The sequence below is a fragment of the Bombus vancouverensis genome, chromosome 11 (genome assembly GCF_051014615.1).
Source record: "Bombus vancouverensis nearcticus chromosome 11, iyBomVanc1_principal, whole genome shotgun sequence".
NCBI lineage: Eukaryota > Metazoa > Arthropoda > Insecta > Hymenoptera > Apidae > Bombus > Bombus vancouverensis.
Genome location: NC_134921.1, coordinates 4,061,702 through 4,075,549, shown reverse-complemented (window position 1 = coordinate 4,075,549; position 13,848 = coordinate 4,061,702). Strand labels below are relative to the sequence as shown.

The 13,848-nt window shown below is 42.2% G+C and overlaps 2 protein-coding genes across 2 annotated transcripts in view; one reads left to right on the top strand and one right to left on the bottom strand.

Annotated features, from left to right (window-relative positions):
• Positions 1-3,712: 3,712 nt before the first annotated feature.
• Positions 3,713-7,030, top strand: hry (bHLH transcriptional repressor hairy). Its single transcript, XM_033342235.2, has 3 exons — positions 3,713-4,266; positions 4,796-4,891; positions 5,291-7,030. Exons 1-3 carry the CDS (start codon positions 4,114-4,116, stop codon positions 6,122-6,124), a joined length of 1,083 nt encoding a protein of 360 aa, XP_033198126.1. The 5' UTR covers positions 3,713-4,113; the 3' UTR covers positions 6,125-7,030.
• Positions 7,031-7,331: 301 nt separating this feature from the next.
• LOC143303342 (uncharacterized) overlaps positions 7,332-13,848 on the bottom strand; it is a 341,675-nt gene continuing 335,158 nt past the window's right edge. The window contains exons 4-5 of the mRNA XM_076622706.1: positions 9,767-9,876; positions 7,332-7,749 (exon numbers count right to left, since the gene is read on the bottom strand). Of these exons, the coding sequence (XP_076478821.1) occupies positions 7,615-7,749; positions 9,767-9,876 (245 nt within the window). The 3' untranslated portion in view covers positions 7,332-7,614. The remainder of the gene's footprint in view (positions 7,750-9,766; positions 9,877-13,848) is intronic.

Sequence of the window (13,848 nt, the reverse complement as noted above, 5' to 3'; positions counted from 1 at the left end):
AGGGGAGAAACGCGAACGATCGATTATGTCGCGACAGGTTTTCTAGAAAAGGGAAAAAAGTAATTTAAATATCCTTTCTGCGTGATTGCACAAAACGCGACATTGTAAAAAATCAATGATTATAGTTCATTATAAATGTTAATTGTTGAAACTGATTTAACTGGAATTGCAAATAGAAAGAAATTTAAAATGGAATGTCAATAAAGGGAGAATAAATTTAAATGAGATTGAACAGTTCAGATTCCGTCGAGCCAACAAACATCGAGTGCGCTAGAGATTCAGAGGAAAAAGCCTACTGTGATCGCCGACAGGTGGAAGCACACTATCGGTGCATCTCGTCTTCTCATTCACCCTTCTTACTCCACCTATGTAACATTATAACATACAACATACTTGTTATGTTACTCATACCTTCCGACATACCTTATATTACTCGTTCGTCACAACTAATTGTACAGCACGATATTATCAAATCGTCCTTTTGAGTAAATTATGAATCAATTATACAAGTAGATGGGAATAAAATCATTACAGATTCTTCTAATAGATACAAAATCTTAAGAAATACAAATATATATATATACCTTACAGATAATGGTCCATATACGTTAATAAATAAATATCGAGTATCTCCTTAACGAAAGATAATCTTCTCTGTCTACATATTCCTTAAATCTACTACTCACGTACTATAATAGCATTCGAAGTTCCCTATCAATTCCTAGCTTACCCCACAAACCACTCCCTTTATCGTTAGCGTGTAGACATTTCAGAGCTAAACGTTCTATTTTCATGTTTTCCATTTCTTGAAATTGCATTCGATCTTCGATAGAAAAGCGAAGTGTACTCCAAGTACAACTCAATTTCCAGCGGCCGGTCTAGCGCACTTCAATTACATTCTCGATGTATCTACGAACCGGTCGATGGCCATGGAGTGTGCCCTCGACGTGCACTCGCACGACGGGCGCCCAATTTTCCGCGTGCGGCCGAATGCACGGAAGGATAGATCGCGGAGGCCACAGGTATTCTCCTGGCTCCGTCACGCCGCACACTTTTTCTCCTCTACGCATTCCACGAGGGATCGAGTGGCCCCGGAGGGCCACGACCGCGACCCACGCGCCGCGACGCGGCTACACCGCTTCAGCGCTCAAAGTCGAATGACGATCGCGTCCCCACCACCCACGCAACCGTCGTGCGCGGCACGCTCGTCCTCGAGCCAGGTGCGTGGTGGGGGTGAGATGCGGCCAATCAGCGCGCATACGTCGTACGCCGCATCGAATCTTGGTCACGTGATTGGCGGCCAGCGGTTCTTCGTCTCGCTCCCAGTTGTAGTCGAGCAGCGTCGTTCCTGCAGGTTTGATCGGTTCTTTCCTCGTAACCCTCCACTGTCATTGTTTGGCCTTAGGAAGGGTGAGTCCCTTCGTCCTTTACCAACCATTCTACCCCTCTCTGCTTCGCTCAAAAGGGATGCGAGAGCACGATCCCCGCAGCGATCTTCGTCGCACTTATCGCACTTCTACGAACTCCTGGACTTGCTTCCCCCTCCCAGACGCCCTTTACACGCTTTACCCGTTTCCTACCCTTTGTAGGGCGGCAAAGTTCAGCGGCTGAAATACGCTGCTGGCTTCGCTCGGCGCCGGAACCATCCCGCACTGGCTCCGCTGATTATCTTCCCGCCGAGCCTTTGACACGCCTGTGCTCTCACGAAGTTTGAGATACTCCTAGCAGATAGACCCGGGAATTGGTGTATGTAAGAGATGGTTCGAGTGACGCTGCGCGAGCCGATTTGTTATCGGGATGACGCTTCTCGTTGCGGAAATAGGATAGGCACTCAGGAATTGCAATATTTTCTAGAAAAATCACACGTCTGGCTTTGATGATTATTTGACTCGTTGGTATCTAATGATGATAGAGGTTTGAAATATTCACTTGCGTGGGTAACTCGAGATATCTTGTTTTTACGATTTTTCGGAAGTTTCTTGTATATGTAGATATTCGCAGATATCTTTGTAGTTTGACAATAGACACAATAAAGGAATATCAAAATTCGGTACTATGCCAAAATATGATGCATCGGAAATTCCACAATCTTATCAGATTGAATGTAAAAATTTCACCATTCATGACATTTCTGTAGCATAACCCTAAATGATTCATTGGGAATTCCATAATATAGGAACTCTACCACAATCCCATCAACTCACAATTAAATCGAAGAATTTAATAAACACTGCGTTCTATACAAAATTGAAATCTAAGCGATTTCTTTAGATCTCAAGATTAATGTAGGCAAAATTGAATATAAAAGTTCCAGAATTTCTCACACGAATAGTACTACTCCAAATGATCCATACAAAATTCTTCATGCCATTCCAAGTCCACACAACCACGTTTTCTCCAACTTAAAATGAAACCCGCGATAAACAGCGGGTTCTATCGGATCCAGTATCAATTACGAAGTGGTTGCGTGGCACATCCGAAGAAATACTACGTATCCGAGTTTCGTGCCGAGCATACGTGCACGTATGCGCCGAGATAAATGCCGCGGCGCGCGTTTAATCGGTCGCACAAGTAGAAAGAGTAATTTCGAAAGACTCGGGGAGGGAGTAGGAGGCACGTGCCAGTGGTGCGCGCGTGCGTCAGTCCGCACTCGACGCACGGTGGCACTCGGCTATTTTCGAAGAACGTGATATAAGTCCCGATGACGTTCGTGCTCGTTCCGTGTGTATGTGCGTCTCTGTGTAGAAATTACCATTGCCACTTCTCGATCCGCGACGTCGTATATACCATGAGCAGCCGGTTCTAATGACCTTTCGACGCGCGATACGCGTCACGAGACTAATCGCCTCTGTCGGGGAAAACACGGCATGGCATTGTTCCTTATCGGTTATCGCTCACGATCATCTATGATTTCCATACAACTCCACCTATTTCGATTTTTGGCATTCATGACTTTCGAAATTTTTAATGTGGAGTTTTGAAGATTTTTTAACCTCGTCTTTTTGTCTTCAAACATCAATAATCATGTCATATTTGACGAAGCAGTATATTCATACACGTATTTTGTATAATAAAGAAATTTTGGTTTCTTCTAATAGATTCTGAGAAATTTCCAAAAAGCTAAGCATTAATTATTATTACTCTAAAATCAAGAAAATTGTGTAAAGCAGAAGTCGTCAATGATCAGCTCTAGCTAGCCTAATCTATAATACATACCAGGAATGTTTTCGAGTTTAAAACTACCATATGTAACGTATCTTCGACGACTTCCAAATAAATTTTCCTTTACAAATTTTCAAAATTTCCGTCCTCTTTCACAAAATTCGAACGCAGTTTCAAAGATATTGGCCACCCATCCGACACTAGGTCGAAGGGTGGTGAAACGTATTTTCCACAAAGAGAAAAGGAGTATGAGAGAAAGGAGGGAAAAACAGTCGATGACAGTGCACAAAAATCGAATCGATCCGAGTCCGGGAGTCGGGTTCTCTGGTGGGGATTTGCGCGAGGCAACCCGGCACGGTCGTCGGTTTAGAGGAACCTGGAAGGGGGTTCATGCCCTGGGTGGGGGCACTTAAAGGCAACCGGGTGCCGACCGACCGTCGGAATTCGGTGGTGGAAGGGAAGTCCAGGTTAAACCGTCACGCGCTATCCCCTCCTGTGTCGGCTGGTCGCCGTTTGCCCCCACCCTTAAAGTGGCAGCGCCTCCATCGGGCATTCCATCGGGTGGCACGCTTCGACGAGACGACAGAAGACGTTCGTCGTTCGTTCAGTCAGTCGTGCTCTGACGCCCGTTCCGAGTGGTCGGAGTTCAGTGAGAGAGTTGAGCGAGCAAGGGACGTGTGGAGAGACGACGTTCTCTTTACTCTGTTCTCTCGTTCGAGAAATAATATACGAACTACCCTCTTCGAATATTCTTCGATTATCGTTTGATCAGTCACTTGGATTACGAGTGCAAAACACCAGCCTGGCCATACGTTTTAGTGAACACTCGCTAGAAAGATCGTTACTTTGGATTAACAGTGCAGTGTGTAGCAGAACGGCAAATTGTGTTAAACGATTTGTCGAATTTCTCGTTTGATTTCTGTTTTGTGATATAAGAACTGTTTCGGGACGATGGTGACCGGAGTGGGTGCCACGATGCCAACAGGCGGTGTCACTGTCGGTGCTACGCCGCCGGCGCAACACGTGCCCCAGGAAGCTGGACAACCTCCTGCGCAAACCACTACCACGACTACCACTACGAGAAGATCTGGAGAGAATCGGCGGGTTAGTGTCTCTATCAAGATTTCACGTCCTTTCGGGAATTTATTGATTTGGAACGTTTTCATTGTCACGAGACTGGTCGATCCATGAAGTCGAAAATCTTTTGAAGCTTCTGAGACGGTCTTTCGAGACTGTCTAAGAATTTTCGAAGGATGTTTGAACATGCGGCTTTTTCATTGTCACGAAACTATAATCAGTGAATTTTGGAAGAAAGTTTGAAAATAGTGTTTTTAATAATTATAGAATAAATAATATAATATAATATATTATATAATAAATAATAAATAAATGAAAGTAGACCACAAATACAATGAAAGAGATCGACGAGTCATGGTTGACATTGGGAAATACAATTTTGTCGATGATTATTAAAGTGCATTAGTCTCGACGAATGTTTGTCTTTCTTGGAAAGAATGGAAACACAGAGTATTGTGTCGATTTTGCACCGTTGACCAAACGATGCTTTGCAACGAACGATTAATTGAAGTAACTCGGCAACGTGCCTGACCTGACTATCCTCTTTTTGTTACAGAGCAATAAACCGATTATGGAAAAACGGCGACGAGCCCGCATTAACAACTGCCTAAACGACCTGAAGACCCTCATACTGGACGCCATGAAAAAAGACGTAAGTATCTTGACATCATGTAATTCGAACGCTCCCCCGCATGTTATTCGATTTTCAATCGTCAACTTTTTCTTCTCTTTGAATTTTATCTATAGATAATATAACATTTTAATTGAAAATTCGCGCTCAAAATCATGACTTGTTCCATAGAACCATGAATTTAAATTAGAAAGGAAATCGTATTATTATTTCGTTGTCTTGAAAAATTCTTTAGTAAGAAATCGGTCGAAATTACTATCGATATCGTTAATTTCGGATTAATTAACAAAAAATTGGTGAAAGGTTCGATATAGATAAGACTTAGAACGCAACTGCAAATTTTTCGCGACTTTTATCCAAAATTCAGCTATCTATGATCCGAACTGTTATATAATCGCGGTATTATGTTTGCGATTACAGCCATCGCGACATTCGAAACTGGAGAAGGCCGACATTCTGGAGATGACAGTGAAACACCTGGAATCGCTCCAGCGTCAACAGGTTGCCCTGGCGGCCGCGACCGATCCGAACGTACTAAACAAATTCCGTGCTGGTTTCACGGAATGCGCCGGTGAGGTTGGCAGGTTTCCCGGGCTGGACGCCTCGGTGAAGAGACGTTTGATGGCCCACTTGGCCACCTACCTTGGTCCGGTTGAGGCAAGCAACAACACGCAGGCGACGAATCAGCAGCCTGTCCAACCGGCGCCACCGACTACGCAGCTCCAAGTGCACATTCTGCCTCAAGTGGACGCAACCCCGAGGATTCAGGTGCAACAATCAAACGGGATCTTCTTCACGAACGCGAATGGCACGGGTCTTCAATTGGTCCCAACGAGATTACCAAATGGAGACATCGCATTGGTGCTCCCAGCGGGTGCAAAAGCGACTCCTGTTACGTCACCAGCCGCATCTCCGGCGCCAACCTCGCCTCTGCCAACTCTGATCCCAATTCCTCAGAGAACGGCTAGCACGGCATCGGCATCGTCCTCGTCATCTTCTGCTAGCTCGACGTCCACGTCGGCGGCGAGTCCAGTAGCATTCGAAGCACCTCCAGCGACTTTCCGCGAACAACCTGCAGCTTACACCAATGGAAACAGTCACAGAGACGTCGCGACGTCGCCAGCCAACGGTTACACAAGCGATCCAGAATTCGATCCTCGTGTATACAGTCCTCCTCTTCAGAAACCTCTTGCATTGGTGATGAGGAAGAGCGTTGTGCCAGAAGTGGAAGATAAACCGTGGAGGCCGTGGTAAAGAGTCGTCAAGAGTGAAACTGAATTTTCGCGTTGCTCATTGGGGTCAAGATATCAAAGAAAATTTGGGCTAATTGCTGTATAATCGATCGCGGGTGAAGAAGACATGTCTCGAGTGATATATACGCTTCGGCGGAAGAGACGTGGATTGGGTGGAGAACAGTCCCGCGGGACACGGATCATTGTTCCTTACGTATCGCGTTTTCGAAGTCGTGTTTTTGTTAGGGTGAAAGGTGTCCTGCGAGCTAGGATCTTGTCGCTGTCAAACCGTGAGAATTCGATATTTCCCGAGTGTGTGCAGTCGGCCAGTAGCCTATGAGGCAGTGCCTTATACAGTGCCTTGTAAATATTGTTTTATTTTATCAGTTAAACATCGTATTCGTCGAGAACCTGGATTTAAAAAATAACCCTTCGTAAATCTTTTTTCATCATTTTTCGTTTCATCGGTATCGTCCTGTTTCCTGTTTCTTTCCTTCCTCTACGATGTTTTCGCGTTCTATTTTGATTTCCTTTTTCCTTTTGTATATAACGTTAGACGAATATCATATTTTAAGTGCCTTACGCAACAAGAATCACCGAGGTCTTCCATTCTGTTTCTTGTACGGAGAAAACGGCCAAGCGAGTGTTTTGCCGTGTACCGTGGTTGTAATAAGTACGAGGAACGTATGTAAAACTAACTGCGAAATCGCCTAGTTTGTAGATTACTTAAGCCTTGTGCGTGAAAGAAGAGGAGCAGGAGAGCGTGAGAGGCTGAGCGTGATCGTATGAGTATGATCTGTCCTAATTTATATTTATATCGAGTGCGGAGAAAATTTATAAATTCCTCTCTATCCTGAGAATAGAACAAAAGATCGACGCTTATCAACAAGAGCATCAAATAAATATTGATCTCTTTGTCAAAACTCAATTATTGGTCTCGTTTATTTCCTCGTTCCCTTACCTCCATTACCTCTTTTAGATTTACCAATTTCTAAATCAATCTTTTCAGATTCAAACTTCATCTTTTTTAAGTGCAATTTTTCTATCGTAAGTTTAGTCTACGTTTCTCAACTTTAACGTTGCTTCCAGTCTTGAACGAATCTTCGTTTAATTATATTAGCAATCTAAGATCGATAATATACGAAAAGAGATAAATACGAAAGAAGCAAAGATCGATCGTTCATTATTCCAAGTTTTTACTCTTCGAATACAATTTACTCGTAGCCATACCAAGTTTAAGAGAACAGAGTATAATCCTATAAGAGCATTCTATCATACGAAAGAGTATTTCGCAGGTAGTCTAGCTAAATGCTTCAAAACTATTACAAGTGGGGCCCTATGCACCATCTGCGCCGCTGCAGCTCCCAATGCATACTGAGCGAAGGTACCTGAGCATTGCCGCCGAGGTGCTGCCACCTGAAGGAGAATATCGTAAGTTCTCCTGTATTAAACCGGTGTTGGGGGGCTCCTTTCGTGGTCCTGGCACCCGACGAGGACCCGAAATTCGTATCTCTACCACCGAGCTAGGCCGAAAACGTGGGTCGACAAGAACCTGCTGCCTCCTGGTGATGGATCCTCGAACACTGTGAGGCCCTTGTACCTTCGAAAGTCGTGCCCTTTTCGCCTCGCAAGGATCACAGAGGGCGTCTGCAATTCGATCAAACCATTCTCCTGAATCGTGCTAATCACAAAAGAATACACGTGGAGAGTGGAACGGAAGAAGTCACGGATTCGAAATTATCAGGCAACGAGGAGAATCTAATCTCGAGACTTTGATAACTGATTATCGTTGTCGACTTTCTCCCGTAATCAACTATGAGTAATTTTCCAGAGAGTCGAGCCACGCTTCCAGATCGGAAAATTCTTTGGATTGATATTTAGAAACGTCATCGAAGACACTATGCTGTATCGAACGGTGAAAGGTTTCCAAGAGGCTATATTTATCGTCTCCTCGTTATGCTATTATTTGCTATTATTGTACAGATTGTATATAGACTTTTTTTGTTGTTGAATAGTAAAAGATTTCGTATTCGAGATTAGAGTGTTTAATATCGATGTCTAGACATAATACATGCTATTGGTGATGCAGTTTCGAAAGCAGGAAGTGACTAGAGGAAATTTTGGACCGTTGCCTAGGCGTCTGGATTTTACAAGAAACCACGATGCCGGTGCATTACCATAATGCACCTCTGGCTGGCCGGTGGCGTCTCTGGCACCGCAATTTACGGCGCAGAAGTAGCGCACACGCAATATCACGTTGAATGACAAGTTGCGCGGTAGCACCTTATCGTTTTCGATCGCAAATCCGGCGCTAGGGTCAAAGTAAATAACGCTTCCAGTCGTGTTATACTTTTCGTAGTAACGAACGAGGAAATGCATACATATAAATAGAAGAGCATAAAGTATTTTCAATCTGGTTGATGAGTTTCAATGGCAACTCGTGACCATTCGATAATTTCCTTTCGAATGTACAGTTGGAAGGAGGTATATACGAGTACATAGTTGGGTTTTAAAATAGACTAAGTGTTGAAATTGGTGTAATTGAGAGTTGGAATTGCAGTTCGAGGCATATAAAAGGGAATAAGAAACTTGAGCATCGTTTAACACAGTATGATTTAATTTACAGTTGTCTGTTCCCTCGTAATAGATTTAAAGAAAATTTTGTATATATTGGCTGATTGAATTTATTATTCATTTGAAGCTTAAATAACTTAAATGGAATTGAAAATACATACAAGACAAAGTTAATCGCATACATTATATAAAAATTTTAAACGTCATTTTATAAATGATCTTTGAAAATTATTTCAATGTTTGATCCTATATGGTATGGTGATATATATGATTATCCCAATGGATGTCACCACTTAATATTTTACTTTACAACTCCGGCACATTAATTGCACCAATTGTACATACTTAACAGTGCTGTTCTAAGTATATACGTATATCGTATGGTTTCTAGGTACAAAAGTGCCCATCTTACACTAGCTGACATGTTGCATAAGTAACAGACACGGGAGCTAGAATTCCTAGTTATCTACGCGCCGACGAGTTGGTTATCTTTTGTTACGTAAAATCTCCGACAAACAGGTCTCACGAGATACCGAGATCTGACCGGATTCTCATCTCTAACCTCTCACGTACGATTTCCATGGCGACAATGCTACGAGAAGGATCATTTCTTCGCGTCGAAACGCGGCCATAATTGCCAGTTCACAACTTGAACCAGTCCTCCGTTCGGGGAAACGTTCTTTTATTTATTAGCCCCGACCCTGGAGTTTGCCTCTAATGGTCATTAGGATGATAATCGAGTCGCATAATTTCACCGGCTAATTTAATTAAATCACATGATTTTTCGCGTCGTCGAATCATTATCTGCGGATCCCTATTACTACAGACAAGAAAAGAATCTCTACTCGGAGAAAAGAGAAATTTTTTTCTCCTTTTCTATCTTTTTTTTAGTCTTTTGTTTCTAACTGAATGAACCGCGCGACTTTCGGGTTGCCACTAAAATTGCGAATGACACGGCATAACAGATAAAAAGACTGTTCGTACAAAGAAACGACGCAACCTTCGAGTCGCGTGACACGGTACAAGCTACGTGGTAATGATAATTATTCGAATGATTGATACATATATTCTAGAACTGTGTTTAATTTACCTTTTCGTTTTTGTGCTTCCGTAACTCGCCGGTGAGATTTGATGCTTTGGTATGGATCGATAGAAGTGGACAGTTATTAGAAAATATTCTCTGCTTAGTATGCCAAGCTTCTGAAATAAAAACGAAGAAGGTGAAAATGTAAACTACGGGTTTTTGTTAACTTTTAAGCAACTTGTGTTACATGATTTTACGTAAATCCATTAAGTTATAAAACCACGTGTAAAAGTTCATAGGTCAAGGCAATGGAATTTTTCTACATTCATGTATGTACTTATGAACACCACGAATCGAAATGGCTAATCGTTTTCTGCAGTGCTGCAGTTTGAACTTCCATTTCATCACCACAATATAATAAAAAGTTTTAGAAGAATCAGTAATTGAATACTTTCAAGTATAAAAATGTCTTAACAAAAACAGACAGAAAATAATACTATTATCATTATGCTAAACAAAACATAATAATTTTCGCAATATACTACATCTAAAAAATAAAACCATTAAATAATCTGATAAATTACATATCTAAGGCAAAATATAGTCGCTTCTGTAATTAAATACTAATATAATATTTCTCTAGAAAACATGAATCACAGTTTCAATCTTCCAAAGATATTTTCAAGAACATCGGCGCAAACTAGAAATTATTCGTTCAAAGGACGAAACTAGTGGTTAGGATCATGACGTAAGAGCAATTGTTCAAGCCTTCTTCCAAGCAGGTTCTCGAACCGAGCCTCGAGAAAAAAGACGAAGAATGGGAACTCATTGTCAGTCGTTTCCATGGCAGACAACGTTAATTATTTCGTGTCTGTGCAGGTCCGCGAAAATGCGACCACAGGAGCCACTAGGAATTCCTCTTTTGTCGGTCAATCAGCTGATTCCTAGAACGGCTAGAACCGAGCGAGAGCGTCTAGTAAAGTTCCGAAGCGACTTGGCTCGTTGTACGGTCGCGGTCGCGTGGTTTCAAGGACAAGGCAAGGTTGACACGCGCCGCCACTCGCGAACAGCAAGTGGGGGGTCTGGCTTCGTTTCATTCCCTCCACGTTTGCTTTTCTCTCCCGTTTCAGCATCGCTCTATGCCTCGGTGCCTTGCTCTCTATCCCCCACACGCTTCCGCGCCGCGGTTGGTGACTGCCTTCGCTCGCAGACCTCGTCGTCAATCTCTTACTGATAAGTGCTATCCGGTGACACGCTGCTGGAGCGAACGATGATTATCTGTCCTCGTAGAAAAACGCTGCTGCGAAGGCTTCTGCCTCCTCTATCTTTCTCGTTCTGGTTTCGTTTGCTGGAATCTTGCTCGAGATCATGGCAGATTCGCGTTGCAGCGCATTAAACGAGAATTTGTTGCAATGGATCGACAGAGAGATTAAGTCGTAGTCTCTTGTACTATTAAATTAGGTTAAAAGTTCATGCCCTTTTATCTATGGTTAGTCCCTCCCTTAAATAGAGGGAGAATGATATGTATATTTTGGAATCTTGAAGTCGATGAGGAAGATGTTTTGGAGCACGTAAGTAATTGGAATTTGGTGGTATAAAATTAGAAAATTTGATAGAACGTAATATTTGATTCTTTAAAGTCGTATTATAGATTCTTCGGAATTTAGATTGTGATAGAAAAGTGAATTTTATTTTAAAATCTTGACGCTGAATAAAATGCTTTGGGGTAAATATGTTCCCGGGGTACAAATATAAAAAGACATAATTATAAAATTGGAAACTATGTTGAAAAAGTCTTTAAACAATCAGATAGTATTCTTGAAACGTATTAATATTCTTAAGACATATTGGTCTTCTTAGCACTTCTATTATCAGTATTAGTTCTTTTTCAAGAGACTCTAGAGACAAACAAGGTAATCAAGTATTCTTCATATATTTACTATGCTCTGATATTGTTAATATCTGCGTTAAGTAACAGTACACAAAACATTCTACAGATTTCATCATGCCAAAGTAGCCTGTATAATCCAAGGGAAGCAAAAACTCGTCCCGCGTCAGTTAAACGCGACGCGTCGCCTATCTAATAGTCTGACCGGCGACGTCCTATTCTACTTAGACCGCGAACGAGACACGCATCGCTATGAGCAGGAATAAATCAGAATGAGTGTTCGAGCGCCATAAGCACGATGCCAGAAAGGGCCACGGACCTATCGAAGGGACGAAGGTACACCGTCCAAGATTAGCCGTTTGTCTCGCGTCTCACGTACCGGATCGTCTTCCAAGTTTTTTCTAAGGCGCCGTTTATCGTGCTGCCGTTCGCGAAACGCGGCCCTTTGCTCGCGAGGCAGAAGAAGCCGGGCATTTTCGTGCGTTCCACGTGCCACAGAAATGGTCGTTCGGGTTTCTTTTGCCCCTGGACTTTTGGCCAGCGCGCATTTACCGATGTTCACCATGAAGATCAACCGACTGACGGTGAACACGACTGCCTTGTGCTCGATGACTGTCAGATGCGAGTTCATTGGTAAGAAATCGATGGATTTTATACCGCTCGATACTTCTGGACGTGTGTTTTCGTAGAACAGACAAGTTGAAGTATGTTGTGAGTGTGTCATCGATTAATCGGCCTCTGCTTTCAATTTAGTTTTTGCCGACAGACCTGTTTTTGAGCTCGTGGAATTTTTTGAACATTCTTCTACTCTCCTACTTCTTCTTGTATTTTAGAGGATTAGCAGATTTTAAGGTTCACTAACCGATTGTTAGATATATCGTCATATACTTTCAGTAATAAATGGACTGTGAATTTTGATGTATTTATGGAAAATTTACGGGCGTAACAATTTACGGAATGCATGGAATATACAAAAGTATATAAGATATCTAAAGTATAGTATCTGTTGTAATACTTGGTAAGTGAGACAAATCTCTGACTAGATCTTGCTCTTTTAGTTGCGTTTATAAAAATATGAATTCGCATAAACATCCGTAGTATAGCAAACTGTAGGTTCCACGTAAAGCTTTATTTCAAGTGCATTGGAATTTGATTTGAATTGAAATCTGCTCAGTGACAATACGATTACCATGAGTTTCTTGAACTCTGATTTATTGTCAAGATTCCACTTTTACAATTTCACGTTGCCTGTAGAGAATCAATTATTCCCTGGAGATTTTACCTATAAAAACAACACTCGAAAGTCATTTGCCGTTAAAGTACCTGACATATGCATCTATTTTTCCACCTCTCGAAATATTATATCTATTTCCCGACGACTTAACTCCATATTCTATGAAAAATGACGCTAGAAAAACCAGGAGAGATGTTGAAACAAAAGTCATTCGAGGAAGGAAATAACCTCCTTAAAAACTCCAAGCTCATGCTGACGCGACGAAACAATTCAAGGACCGAACAAGCAACAATATCTCGACAATTAATGGAGCAATTAATCGAAAAAACCATCGACACGACTTTCGACAAGGCGTTTCGAAATGCAAGCATCGACTCGAATCACGGCACGCCGATATTCAATGCATGCGCAATACACAACCAGGGCCGTAGTCTATCGATGTTTCCCTTCTCTGAATGGTGGTTTTGTATTTCGAGAATGTTAATATGACGAAGCGTCTGCTAACGGCTGCCAGACGCTGAATAATCAAACGGAATACCTAAGCGGCTCGAATTTCTTCGCTCTTTGGAAGCGAACGATGTTTATTTCGAGGAACGATGGTGCTGGCAAGTTTTCGATATGTGTCAGCAGTCTCAGCCTGCGAATCGACGAATCCGCACATTTTCTACCGATCTCGTGCAAAATCAATTTCCTCCTTTTTTATCTATTTCTGTTGAGACGTAAGAATAAAATCGGAATTGTAAACTGAGATTTCTAAGCAGTCGACCAACACCGATGACGATGGTTCTGAAATTTCAGACGCACCCCCAATAAAATCGAGAACTGTTGCTCCGTCGCGAGATCCCTTCGGATTTTCTAGCCAAGATCAATCATTTAGGTAGGTAATTGTAGATGCGGACTGGCAACACCAACGAAAACGCAATTATCGAAAATTATTTTGCACGCTTATTGTTAGTACTCTATGCAAATCACCTGGAAGCCAGCCATTCATGAAACAATGAGAACAATTCGAGTCCGCTGTCTACA